The 14,956-nt window shown below is 33.1% G+C and overlaps 1 protein-coding gene across 2 annotated transcripts; it reads left to right on the top strand.

Annotated features, from left to right (window-relative positions):
• Nucleotides 1–563: 563 nt before the first annotated feature.
• Nucleotides 564–12,881, top strand: LOC115439785 (U-scoloptoxin(01)-Cw1a). Of its 2 annotated transcripts, none has more exons than XM_030163774.2 (5): nt 564–612; nt 7,531–7,653; nt 10,013–10,138; nt 10,682–10,792; nt 11,503–12,881. In XM_030163774.2, the coding sequence occupies exons 2-5, from the start codon at nt 7,564–7,566 to the stop codon at nt 11,590–11,592; spliced, it is 417 nt and encodes a 138-aa protein (XP_030019634.1). In that variant the 5' UTR covers nt 564–612; nt 7,531–7,563; the 3' UTR covers nt 11,593–12,881. The 2 variants fall into 2 exon arrangements, with proteins under 2 accessions (XP_030019634.1, XP_030019635.1); XM_030163775.2 differs by lacking the exon at nt 564–612 and adding an exon at nt 788–877.
• Nucleotides 12,882–14,956: the final 2,075 nt, after the last annotated feature.

The following is a 14,956-nucleotide window of genomic DNA, read 5'->3' as shown; positions in this document are numbered from 1 at the left end:
TAAGAGTTATTTTTGCAGTAAAGTTGTAAAAAAAAATATTTTAACAAATACAGAAATTACTAGAATTCTATACAGATGTATTTCTTGTCGTATTATGATAAGGAAAAATTATAAAAAATAAAATATCTTTTATTTTTGGAAAATAACACAAATCGACGACATAATAACTTTTACATTACTATTATTGTATTTATACGTAATGAGTAAATTTTCCGTCAAAAACAAATAGTACTAGCATCTCATTAGCTGTTTATTAAAACCATAAATTCTTATAATAATTTCAGGTAAAAAGGTTCATTTTACTCGATAAATTATTTTATATATCGTGTTTTGTAACAATTATCAACTACCAATAGCGATAAAAGCCTGACTAAATTGTGTTTTCGTCCGACAACGGTGGTAAACAACTAGCTCCTATAAGGTTAATTTATAGAAACAATTTTGTAGCCGCGGGACCACACGAGGCTTAACAAACATGAGTAATATTTGTAATGGGAATATCCATACGATTCTTACGGCTCAGTATAAAACGAGACAGTTTGCGCTATCCGATTTCAGTTACATTCTGTCGTTACTCAGTGTGTATTCACATTCCGTGTTAGTTTATAATTGGTATGTATTATAGTAATAGTGATATGTGATAATAAAGTAGGAAGTGAAAAAAGTTTCAAGATTATAATAATTGTACTAATTTGAATATTGTTATAAGAAAAAATAATAAATTTTTCCGGTTCTTATTAATCATTTTTTAAATTAAAATATAATTTTTAATTATTTTTGCTTTTAGAGAAACATTTCTTTTTCATTTAGATTACTTTTGTTGCTCTTCTTATTAATCACGACTGATTTGGGATATCTCCTACTTTTGAAGGAATCGGTAAGAGACTCGTTTAAGGCTTAATTATTTATTTAAATTCATATCTATAATTTTATACTATAAAGTTAGCTGCAAAATTAATAATACTTATTTAAGAATTTGTTGTTGCATTAGTAATACCATTGTCATATAAAAAATGGAGGTTTCGTTAATTTTCCATAATTGTTTAATATATTAGATTATTTCTTACTTGTATTATAATTTTATGTATTTCGAATCATTTTTTGTACATGCTAATAATACAAACACTTTGTACTATAAGTAAACCAAAATCTTAACATCGCACACAATAATGAAAAGAATTTTTATTTTTACTTCAAAATACTTATAATTTATAAATAAATAGTAAATCATTTGAAACTATTGTATAAACTCACGCGCAACTGCACGCAATGTTTAGGGCATCGTCACATTGCGAGGTAATTACGCCGCGGATTTTCCGTCGCTTACAATCATGTGAAATAGCTATGGCTTACGCAGTTCACATGTGGCCGGAGTTATTTTTTTAGCGCGTTACGGCAGTTTCATTATGATAATGTACGTTGCTTAAGACTTGTTAGTTTAATTGTGAGTTTATTAAATACTATAAGTTAATAAATAAAGATCAGAAGACTATTAAATAGAGATGCCATTTTAAAATTCCGGAAAAATGATAAATGTAGAGTCGATAAATTTCCAGTAGAATAGGGGATTTGTTTTGGAATGTTAAGGTAAAGCAATTTGAATAGAATACGTAACATTAAATGAACTTGCTAGGGCTGTACGTTAGATTTGTAAATTTTAATTTATATTGAAATTAAACTAATTTTCCGGATTCTATCGCGGTTTTTTGTTTTTTATTTCTCTCCCGACGTTTCGAAGACTTTGCAGCCTTCATGGTTACGGGGGGGGACTGAAGGACCATGGACCTTCGGACCATGAAGGCTGCAAAGTCTTCGAAACGTCGGGAGAAAAATAAAAAACAAAAAACCGCGATAGAATCCGGAAAATTTGTTTAATTTCAATGTCTAACATTCGCGTAAACATAAGAAATCTTTAATTTATATTTCCTGAATCTTTAGTAGGTAACTAATTTTATTTGTGTGGTTCATAGATTTTTTTTAACAATAAAAAAAATGTAATATAATGAAAATAATATTTCTAAATATAGTAAATATGTGACACAAAAAAGTTCAAGTTTACAATTTGTAATTTATTAAAAACTAAAACAAATCAAGTACTCAAACGCTATCTAGTTACAACAATAACTATGACCTTAGAAAAAATCAATTAAATAGAATATACCTAACATAAAATAATTTAAATTAATTATCAGATAAAGTAAGGATTTCGGTATGTTCGCGTTCGTATCGACAGTAATGTAGGAAGTGATTGTAGGAAGAAAGATTCACACGCCAGTTCGTGTGTGTACATATCCGTGATGCTTCTACATTATTGGAAAATTGCAGTTTAACGGTTAATAAAGCATTTTTCTGGCCACGGTCACGAGATTTTCTGTAGACAGTTAACCGATATAGTATTGTAAAACTATAAGGCATTGATTTTTAAAGCCATTTTATACTCAAAAAGTTTATTAAATTGTTTTTACAACGTTTTATAGAAATTAAGGTATATCACACGCACGCAAGCCAGGGCCCGTGCCCCAGGCGGCGAATTTAGAGGGCGGGAAATTCAAACTTGGCAGACGAATACACATCTCATCATTAACGCAACTTTGACTACTAAGACATCCAGTATATAACACACATAAATTAATTATTAGTAAAAATATAGGCGGTTAGGGGCGGCATTATTCAGATTTTGCCCCGCCTTAAAAAAATTTAAGATCCGGGGCTGCACAAATATCGAATGAATAAAAACAGTTTAATACCTCGCCATTCAGAATAAAATTACTTTAAAAAACTGGTATATAAATAATATTAATAGATAGTGGATGCGTTGTGACCGCAAATTCCATTTAAATATTTGTCATTATGAAAAACCCCGCAGGTGCTAATTGTCCTAAGCCCAGCAATATTATGGTACATGACCTTAAAAATCACCAACCGTGTCGGTGTTGTTTTTATAATCATTTGATTGTTCGATTAAGTTTTTAGGTCGTCATGCATGCTTGGGATGTATTCCATGCTGTTATCAGATAAATGCTGGGAAATCGGGCTCTAAATTTTTGAAGCTTATATCAAATTAAGATAATGTAGATTTATGCTGGCTTAAAAATGACTGACCTGTTTTATTTGAGCCTGTTTTGAGAGTATTGCTTTGTTACAATGACCATTTCCTTATCTCTTACGATATTTCTATTAAAAGTTAGTTAGTAAATGTTCAAAATAAATGCACAGTAATACAAATAAACTATTTCGAATTTAATAATCTATTTTGATTTTATAAGTTAATTAAAAGAAACCTTCGAACCCGTGATTCTTGGTTCATGAGAGAAAGACCTAAATTTGAACTGTTACTTAGAATCCTTTAATTAGTTCTGGTCTTTTTTCAAAAGGCAATTAATTTTAATGTATCATGGAGACTCAGCATACTACCAAAGATATCAAGATTTTATCTCTAAAAATACAGGTATAAAATACAGCGTAAAGTATGATTGAGTTCAAAATCTTAACAAGCTGTCACAATTTCATGTCGCAAAAATTTATCGCAACAAAAAGCGAAGGTAAATTGATGCTCAAACATTCTTCATTGTACTCATTGCTTCATCTCGTGGGAAGTGAAGATTAGTTTTAAATAGCAGCAATAAAGTTATAGCGAGCCAACGGAATTGGGTGTATGCTATAAAAACATTTATTTTATATAAAACTATTTTGCTAGTTTTCTTCCGACGTTTCGAAGACTGCATCGTGGACACGGGGCGGACTACGAAGGCTCCAAAGTGTGTGAAACGTCGGGAGAAATTATAATACAAAAAACCGCGATATTATCCCCAAAATAGTTTCAATGACTAACAGTCGTTTCAATTCCTTATTTAGGAAGGTAATTTTGTTTGTAAAAAAGTTTGAAATTTATCTAAAACATACAAGCACGCACTCACTAATTGTTGAATCTTTGTAATAATGTGGATTATTTAGTAATATCACAATCTTTTCTCACAAGAACGTCCTTGCTTGGCGGACTTTAATTCTTTGTTAATTTATTACATTGAGTGATTTTCCTCGTAGAAGACCTGTAGAATTTAGAAACAACCTTTTCGGATCAATTATTTTACTAAAGTAGCTACTGGGAATGTAAGAAACATATATAAAATATAATAATTATTTGGTCGTTGCTAAATACTTCTCAAATATTATTTAATAGGAGATACAGACACATACAAAAAGTTCTGTTAAATATTATAATCGATTGCCAACTTTTATTTGTCTTAATCCAGTATAAGAATGCCAAATGTCTATGATTACACAATAAGGAACACAATTTATACACTAAAGTCATTAATATATTCCAAGTTATCCTTAAAACTCCATGAAAGCCGTGAGAGGATATGCTCCTTATTTAATCAACTCAATTAAAATATTACCGAGAGTTCCCACGATGAAATATATAATCTAAGCAAAACCGCGACCTGCAACTAGTGTCACAAACCGCAATGGTTATGAAATGTTACCAGTATCGCGTATCTTGCAATCTATTTGCATAGATTTTTGCTCGGGACAATAAGAATAAGATGACTGTCTTGCCTATATCAAAGCTTGTGGTTTTAAAAGATAATTGTTATTATTTTGTATAGAATTTCAGTTTGATTGATGTGCATCACGCTTTATAGACTAGGATTTGATTTTAGAGGGCTTACAAAAATTTAAATTAAAATTTCTTATAAATTGTTTTGTTAAAATTTTAATATGTAATTTTTTAATAAAAGTAGACTATATTTTAAATATTTCATTACAATAATTAATGTTGTATTATAAACTTGTAGTGTCTATTTGGTAGTATCCAAAGGTTCGTTAATGATAATCCTATGAATTTATGTCAAACTTCATGTACTTATGATATAATGGGATGCATCTTTGGAGCAAATTTTTCCAAGCTATCGTGATCCAAGATAAATTTAACTGCAATCAAGCTAAAGGTTCGAAGCTGACGATTAGTTGTCTATAGATAATCATCATTACCTTAATAACTTGACATCAGTCATTAACAATGAAGTAATTATGTCTTAAAAACTGTTAAGTACGCGTCGTATTTTCTTGTAGAGTTCCGAACAATTCTTTACGAACATCAGGTTGAATTATAACAGAAGACGAAGTATTTATTGATATTTAGTTTTTACTTTAAATATTTTTATTGAAATTAAGGATTATATTTTTAAATATACCAGTTAGGTATGTAGAAGAATTTTGGTTCTAGCCCAAAAATATTAGGAAACTGATACGAGCATTCGTGCGACGGTGACAAAAACAAATACAATGTAACAAAGGACATATATTGTAGCGTAAGCAATTACGTGTAATTAATACGAGCGGGTTGACAGTGGATGTGAGAAAAAAGTGAAATTATACGTTGCCAAATAGCCGACAATAGACCAGGCGCGACATACAGAATACATAGTAAGCCAGCGCAGCGGTAACATTGTAATGTTGTTACGATCAGTGTTAAGAAATGTATTGGAAAGGGTCTCACAATAATGGTAAATAATATAATATGAAGGTGGGATTGAAGCAGTGTTCTTTCTTTAAATCTTTATCATTGAATTAAAACTTACAAGCACTTTGTACGCCATATTTTCAAAATTATGTCCTGTCCCTGTATACCCACACACAACCTCTTTCGCTCATCCGCATATCTCTCACTCGCTCACTCGCTAACGTTCCATGTCATATTTAAATCGTCCTCGCACTCTATCAAGCATACATGTTACAAACTTAGTATACAGTAAATATTTTAAAAAATAGGCAAATGGCTCACATTCATTTTGCAAGTTTTTTGTAAAACTTCGACAACTATAATTTATAACACATTCTTACCAACTGTGAACGCGAAGCAGTTGTCAGTACATAATACGAGCACGCTAAAGACGCATACAGAGCGCACGTCATCAGTCCGAACACCACGTAGCGTGAGTACCTCAAGCCTTGGGCGGACCCAAAATTTACCGCCCAAGGTCGTGGCGCGAGCAAAAAAAATAGTAATTTCAAGAAATAAGAGCCATGAACGCTTCTCCCCTCCCTCCGTAGCCACAACATGCAAAAAAAGTAAAAAAATAAAGGTTTTATTTTACGCAATTTGCCGTCCCGCAAAACATGATTACTTACCCCTCGGCCCCAAATACATCACGCCACTGATAACTCCATAGACAAAGCAAATCATAGTGACGTTTTTCTTGCATCTACGGGACCCTAATATTCACACCCGGGCAGTCAAGATGGTAGATTAGAACGCGTTCGCAAACTACCTACAAGATTTCGATGTTCGCAAATTGCTTAACTTATGTGGGAAAAGATATAATCACAACACAATAACTATTGCGGTATCTTCAGAGTGACCCTTTTTCGACACACTTGCGACATCTATCATAAAATTGTGGTATAAACTAGTTGTTCCTGCGATTCCGGTTGCAATGTGAGTCGTATTTCAGTCTAATTAGTGAGGTCAGTTGGCCACACACGGAAGAGTTTGATCTGTGGTTCGCGCTGGTTTCATTAAGGATACATAGTTATATTACTTATATTGTATAGTTGATGTTGTGATACAAAATTTGGTTTTGTAAGAGCGAAATATTTGAAAGCTTGCATTTAGAAACATTTTGATTTACACACTTATTGTTGTATTACTTCTTATTGTATCATACGATATAAGAAAAAATAATGTACCTTATTTCGTTCTTTTTATAAGCCTGACTGAGATCAGGATATGGCGCGACTTGAAGTGGTCATCATAGCTTTTAGACATCGGTTATAGGGAGAAAGGAAATAGCCAAGCAGCTACCAACCAATATAAAGAACGAATACATTGTTCCAATCAAAGAGTTTTTTACATTCTATAATTGTAATATTCTCTCATGCAGGAAATTATTGGGCTTTTTATTATATTTTCCACACATTTGTCTGTCTTTTTGTCAAGTATTGTTTATTTGACTGATTGGGGATAAGGTAACCGCGTTATAATTGTCCGAGACTAATTATACTGATACAGATTGATTGATCGATTGCTTTTTGAGTCCAGAATAGTAAGCAAACCGTTGCATGTGGGAATCATGTGTTTAAGGAAGGATTTTAATATAAATATATGGATTTCGAAATATTCATAGATCCGTAGTTATTAGTTAAAAATTAAATTATCATTCATAACAAAAGTGTTTTTATGGTTTAAAATCTAGTTACGTGTGAGATTTCTCATGTGATGTAATAAGTGGATTTGGGGCTCTGGCTTGGATGTTAGTACTTGAAATGTAGGTAGACAAGATGACTTTATACAATACTTAACGTTATGGGAAATGCATGTTGTCGACGACCCCTGTAGTCTAAACTTGCATATTATTTCAGTAAAATACATACGTTAGTAGTACATAACCACATTTTGACTTGTTCTTAATCATATTACAGAATAAAGAGCAAAAAGAGACGTCCTAAATAAAATTCTACACTCATAAGTACTTACTCGTATAAGAAATTGCATTACAAATTGAAATTATATATTTTTATTTTCAGATAACTTTAAGAGCCGAAAGAACGATACAGAATATGACGTGTCAGCGAAGGATATGTGGTCTACATCTGAGCTACATGGGATATTTAACGATATTCCTATATTTAATCCACGAGACATTGAGTGTAAGTTATGTTTTTTTTATTTTTCAAGTTAAACGAGGATTCAAAAAGAAATTAGGAGCCTTAACTGAGGTTTTTAAGGCGTCGTGTTAACGCTATCAATTTGTTGTCGGGAACACTGTAACGTCAGCAACTGTCAGTTTCATATTGGTGAAGTGTTTCTGAATCATTGTTGACAGCATCACGGCCCTATATATAGATGATACCAATTCTAATATTCGATCCGATATTAAGAATAAATCAATCAAAATAAGTCATTTAAAATCATGTCAAAAATACTTTGTTCGCATTGGTTAATTTTCTAGATGGGTCGAATGAAGCAGTTGGATTGTTTATTAAAAACGGTGCGGCCGTTAGCTAATTTCTCAGTCCGCACTCACCTCGAAAAGAGAGGAAAGTACGTAGGCGTGTGGTTTGTTCATCATATCGGAACACATTGAAACAAAAGAAATGGCAAAACATTTGCAAAATTAATACTATGTTATTCGAAAGCTGAGTAGTAATACTATTATTTATCGGTAGCCCTTTTTACTATCAAGCGGATATCTTGTTAGTCTCGTCATTTATTTTGTATAAAATGGTGGTAGGTACCTCATATTTGAGAGTCCGACTTTGTAGGTACCACACTGGGTAAGATGGTAGTCGTTTCGCTTACCATCAGACGAACGGCAAGCTTATCTCATCATTCAAAGCAAAGAAAAACACTTAATTGCTATTCCCGCTGTACCTTTGCCTTACTCATCGGCTGTCTTGTCTTTTGTTAGCATTTTATATTAATATCTAATGATCACATAATTAAACACAATCATCATACTACAATTGAATTTATTCTTTAGCCTAATCACGCAAATGGCGTGGAAAAGAATTTAATTGTTACAAATCGCTGTGCCGTGTCGATTATTTTTCAATTTCATTAAAATATCAGATATGACAGAATGTACGTGGATCTGCCATGAAAAAGGCTTGTTGTTTTTTCAATACAATAATTTTGAATAGGTATTGTTTTGTAATTATTACAGTAATTTTAATAATGCTATTTAAAATTATTAAAATATTTGTGAAAGTATATAAATTATTTACATTTTCAACAGTTAAACATTAAAGCAACGGCACCTAGCGGCTACACGCCGCACCTTTGCTAGCGACGCTGCTGTAGGCGCACATACAAAAAATTCTTACAACCAGTATGAGGGACGTTTTTCTCGGATCCAACTTCACTTATTTATATGATGAAATGCTTTAGTATTAGGTTGTATGGAAGAGTATAGTGATGTAACGAATATTCGCATTCGCATTCGCATTCGCATTCGCGAATATTCGCATATTTTTGGATATTCGTATTCGCATTCGCATTCGCAAAATTTCTGCGAATGTTTTGCGAATGTCAATATCAGAAAAAAAAATATTTGAAGATAATAGTAGACTGCCTCGGTGGCATAGTTCTACTGCATGTGCGGTACGGCAGCGCTCTAAGGTCCTGGGTTCGAATCCCGGATCGGGCAAAGTGATATTTGGGTTTTTCTGCTCAGTATCAGCCCGGAGTGTGAAATTTGTGCCCGACATGGCGATAGGCTCGCCCCTGTCACACTATTAGACGGAACACAATTGGCGAAAAGTGGGTGCCCTGGTTGCGCCTCTTCATATCCCTTCCGAGATAATATTCGTAATACTGTGTGTGTGTAATAGTAGGTTAATAAAATCAAAATCTAAACTAAAACAATATTCTTCTACAATTAATTATAAATATAGTCTAAACAAACAAAAAATTATAGACTCTCAAAGAAAAATACCTCTCTTTCTTAAAACATACCAATTAATTAACTATTTTTACCATGTTTTTAAGTTAGTAATTACACTTGAGTAGAGGAATATTAAACTTTAAAAATAAACAAAATTATTTCGTTTACTTTAACAAAGCTTAAAAATGTAATTCTCATTAGAACTTGTAACACAATAGCAACTAAGAAATTAAAAGCAATAGAAAGAAACTAAAACAAATTCTTCTATAATTTTTTTATCAGTCTTTACATAACTTTTTAATGTTTAGATAATTATCATCTTAGATAATAATAAAATTTAAATAATCATCAAAGAAAATTGGCGCCAAATTTGAACAAAAACTAAACACTCGCATTCGCATTCGCGAATGTCGGTAGCAGATATTCGCATTCGCATTCGCATTCGCGAATGTTCAAAAAATGACATTCGTTACATCACTAGAAGAGTACGCTCTTAGCGATAAGACCGCCTATTGTTGCACTAGCTATAGTTAATTTGTATAGAGGCTTTATTTTCTTTTACTTATGTGGTGTTCAATAAAGAATTATCTATCTATCTATCTATCTGTATTCCTTATGTTCAGCAAGCGTTAGAAGACTTCATCCCTGGTGAAGACTACCCCGCCTTTACCGAAGTGCCCAAGGGCCTGTCCTTCACCTGCGATGATAAAATACCGGGCTACTACGCAGACCCTGAAACGAGCTGCCAGGTAAACAAAATAATTAGTATTAAAGTCATTTTACCGGACCGTCAAAAGAAATAGCCATGATTTTGCTGGTGGTAAGATATATTTTATCTCCTCCCGGATAACGATCATCGTGCATAAGCTGTAAAAACCCGCCATATTGGCCCAAGTACCATCAGGTGCAGCGGTGCCACTTTGTCGTGCCCGTACGTAAAAAAAAATATTATAACTAAGACTGTATTCTTGTGTTCTCTATACATTGGACGATTATAACTGATAGATTTATTTTTTAATGCCTATATGTTGTTTATTGTTAAGCCTGCTGGAAAACATTAATAAGTTAATTACCAATAGGCATGGTTTACGAAAAGTATGAATATTAAGTAACGCCTGATGCATATTTATAGCAATATATTCTTTAACCTTATTGCTATTAAGCATCTAATTACCTCCAATGGTCTTGTATCATGAGATGGGATATTAATGCATTATAAGTGTTGCTATTGACAAACTATATAATAACCCACCACTATTAGAGTTTTATAGGGGTTATGTGCTTGTTTCCAGGTGTGGCATTGGTGCGTGCCGTCCATTGGCGGTAACCAAATGTACTCTTTTCTTTGCGGCATCGGAACAGTCTTCAACCAAAGGACGAGAGTGTGCGACTATTTTTACAAGGTATTATAGCTACTGTAGGTACAAAATTTCCTGGATTCGAATTCAAGGTCGAGAAATGCTTTCTGTGGGTTTTTCTAACACCATTTGGGCCTGTATTCCCTGTTGTTAGTAGTTGACTTTAAGCAGATGGTTGGTTAAAATCAAGTCCTTTGTATAACATGGTTGTAAGTATGTTTCGGCCACCCCTCCATTAAGTGGGATGGGAACAAGAAGTACACAGTATGGCCATTCAAGATGGCCGTCTTGAAGTTAAAACTTGTTTTCAATCATCATCATCATCATCATCAGCCGCAGGAAGTCCACTGCTGAACATGGGCCTCCCCAAAGATATATATAATCCCTTCTCCACCGCTTCTAATAGATCAATCTGGAAATCTTTGGGGAAGGTCAATGTTCCGCAGTTGTTTTCAATAGGTATAAGAAACTTAAAATATACACACACTCACGACTTTCGCCGCCGAAGGGGTAGGCAGAGGCGTGATTGGTGCACCCACTTCCCGCCGTATGTATTCCGTTCCATGACATCATAGAAGGCGAGACTATTGCCATATCGGGCACAAATTCCAGACTCCGGACTGATACTAAGTAGAAAAACCCAATACCACCTTGCTCATCTCGGGATCGAACCTAAGACCTCAGTACTGCAATCGTATAATACGACTACGTGACCGAAGAAATTAAAAATCTCATAGTACATTTAATATTTTCAGGTGGACTGCCAAAACGCGCCATCTTATTATGCGATAAACGAAGACCTGTACAAGGATGAAGAAGGGAACTACATCGCCGGCAAAAAGTAGTTTATTTATTACTCAGCACTTTCAATAGATTAGAAAACTGCGTAAAAATATCATTAATATTACGAGTTCTTATTTTTTATAACAATTTACAAAACATACAACATATCTCCAAATTGCAATAAATAAAAATATTTTTACGGCATTTACAAATTGTAAATTTTGTAACAAGCATATAAAATTTTCTCCATTACCCATAATGGATATAATGTAACTTTATCTCCATTCGTTGGATATTTACGCAGTTTACATTTTTCTGCATGTATTAATTAAAAGGTTGTGCACTTCACAACTTCTGAAAATATTTCTTAAATTGTAGTTTTTCTGTTATTGTTTTATACTGTCCTTCGCTTTGTAGAAAGCACATACTGCCTTTTTCTACTTTTATACTGCGATTTTAATTGTTATATTTTCATACTTATCTAAAGCGTAGCATTAATCAAACCTACGTAACACCAATTATAGAACATTTGCCATCTATAGGCTATTTCTTCCAACAAGACGCGCCCCACCGCTTTATGAGCGGGGGTGTTGTGGGGTGTCGCGGGGAAGGGGACTGATTCAAGCTTCAGCCTCGACGCTATACATCGTAGTGTGCGTGTGCACTCATGCTGCTCACGCACACTGTAAACGATTAGGGAAAGTAGTGCGGCGCGTCTTCGTGGATGAAATAGTCTATATAATATGGTTGTATAATATTTTACAAAAATAGTAGCTTGATTGTTTGGATTTCCAGACAACTTGTAGAGAAGCTACGATCCTACTTAAAGATAAAGATAAATAATCCTACTTTAAAACCGGGAATCATTTGACTAATTTCAGTAGAATTTTTCCATTTTGTTTTGACCTAATTATTAAATAATTTTAGTATAAATGAGAGCGAGTTACCACTGACTTATTAAAGTTGAAAATCATTACCACAATTTTACAAAAAAGTCACTAAGCATCGTATGTGATAACTTTTAGTTGGCGAAACTGTAATAAATTACAAATTAAAATTATATTATAAAGAGTAATAAGTATTAATCTTAGGTCGTTTTCACGCTTGCGTTTTTAAAATACAAAAACGCTGCGTTTAAACCTTTTATTTTTAGTCATTAATGTTGCTATATTAAACATAGTTACCATATCAGAGTACAATTTTTATATAAATAATTAACGCATGTAGTTATTTAATTAAGATTTAGAAAATTATTTTCTATTGTAATTGTTTGTGTATAACTCGATTATTTTTAAGAAACAATTAAGGCGCTATCTGTCTTGTATCACAAATAAAATGTTTTTATATCCGTTTCACGTACCTATAATTATTATATAATACCTTGCATTCGTACTGGATATTGTAGTAATTTTCATATTACATAATAATATTAAAATACAAACTTCATTTATTTTAACATCCATTTAAAAGTACTAACTTTATATAACAATAAATACTAAGATGAATATATACTATACAATGCTGGTATGTTGTATATTTAGCACACTCCTAATTTGTTGAGGATTACCGAGTGACTTAGATGTCGCACTATAGTTAGCGTCTGTAGATGCACTGGACTGCACTGGAGGAAAACAGGGCAAGGCCGAGACCCGCTCATACAGAGGCCTTTAAGGGACTTTTTTTACGATTTTACTGACAAAACTGTTACAACCGAAGAATTTTTTTTTGCTCTACTCCGAGCCTAGTGTTGTTTAAGGCCGCCACTGCTTAGACGTACGCACGCTCTTTATTTGTTGGGGTGAAACATTAGTCTAATAAAACTGATTGTTGTCGAAAACACTCCACTTCTATAAAATTAAATTTGTGAAGTTAGTAAAGTAAATATTAGCTTTATATTAGCATATAGCCGATTGTAAACGTACCCCAAACGCTAACTACACTTTAATGCCTAACCTAACCTAAATAGCCCATCTGTAAGGATGTGAAACATTATTCTGATTGGTTCATTTTCGCTCGGTATTCGTCAGAGATTAAGATCATTTATAACAATCGGCTATAAGTGTTTTCAGCAACAAACTGATAGTTTCTGTGCAACGCTTCTCACTGTATTAAGAGCTACCAAAAACCGAAACATATCAGACAATTTATTTATTTATTCATTTACATATTAGGTTCTCCAGCCTACTTAACACTACCATTACAATAAAACTATATACCATTATAACTTATAGCTACAATGTAAGCCCGAGTTACGAAAACTCAACATGTATATAATTTATTTTAAGTGAGAAACGCAGCAGATTAAATAAACATAATATTTTAATATAATTTAGAGGTTTACGCATTAAGTTAACCTATTCCAAACTATTTACGAAATAATTCGTTCCAGGGGCTACAAAAACTCTTACCACGAGAATGACAAGCGAAGACTGACAGCCAGACGGAAAAGATACGAAGTTATTGACAGAAAAGACAGAAGAAGAAGACAAAACGTTACAGTGACTACTGACGCGACAAATTAATGACTATCTTGACAATAACTTGACTTGTGACATTTTTATTCGGTGTCAGAAAACATACTATTAGAGCTTTATTTTGAGGTACTAAGTGTAAAAATTTTATCGATTTTAAAAACATGTTAGTGTTACTGTGAAATGTCGAGCCTATTACAATATTCAGAATGGATAATTAAATGAGATCTTTTCACACCATGTTTCCCATATTTATAATAGATTTTGCGTGCGGTTCTGCCTGCGTGAAAATGTTTTCTGAGATAAAATTAGCCTATACAGGAGTGAAGCTTCCTCTCAGTGAACAAATTGAAAATCGGTATTGTAGTTCCTGAGATTAGCGCGTTCAAACAAACTTTTCAGTTTATTTATTGGTGTAAATAATGTATCCCTATTCTTTTAAAAAAAAATGTACTTAGGGAAGTTTATTAAGATCTTGAATGTACAAAACTGAGTCGCATTATACTGCTGATAAAAACCGCTGTAGTGGTGAAGCACTTAAAGGTTGTCCTTTAAATTATAACGGAAATTTCAATAAAATATCACAATCAGTCTTCGTATGACGGAAATGGACCAATCACGCTAAGTGATTTTGATATGGTAAAGATGACCTATTTTGATTGGTGTATTCTCTGGATTGATCGATAGATAAATAAAGCTGATCATTTATTTATTTATCGATTATTCAGCAGTATTGCTGTCAGTCGGCGCCGGAGTTTCATTTCCTGTCACTTCCCGCAAGATTCCGTTAGTGCGCCCTTTAAAGATATTATTAAATTGTTCATGTCGATTTGATGAGATCAATGACTGCCTCAGTGCCGTAGTTCTTATTGCATGCGTGGTTCGATCACCGGTTCGATCACGCGTTCTTGTTTTGAATCTATGTGTAGTAATAAATATCAATCGTGATCGCAAC

The sequence above is a fragment of the Manduca sexta genome, chromosome 18 (assembly GCF_014839805.1).
Source record: "Manduca sexta isolate Smith_Timp_Sample1 chromosome 18, JHU_Msex_v1.0, whole genome shotgun sequence".
NCBI lineage: Eukaryota > Metazoa > Arthropoda > Insecta > Lepidoptera > Sphingidae > Manduca > Manduca sexta.
Note: the sequence above shows the minus strand (reverse complement) of the source record. Positions and strands in the feature narration are given on the sequence as shown.

Bases quoted from the DNA above. Each gene is read 5' to 3' on its own strand.
- LOC115439785 (XM_030163774.2), top strand. From the start codon at position 7,564: ATGACGTGTCAGCGAAGGATATGTGGTCTACATCTGAGCTACATGGGA. The intron at 10,139-10,681 runs GTAAACAAAATA...GCTTGTTTCCAG, and splicing joins ACCCTGAAACGAGCTGCCAG to GTGTGGCATTGGTGCGTGCC. The intron at 10,793-11,502 runs GTATTATAGCTA...TAATATTTTCAG, and splicing joins TGTGCGACTATTTTTACAAG to GTGGACTGCCAAAACGCGCC.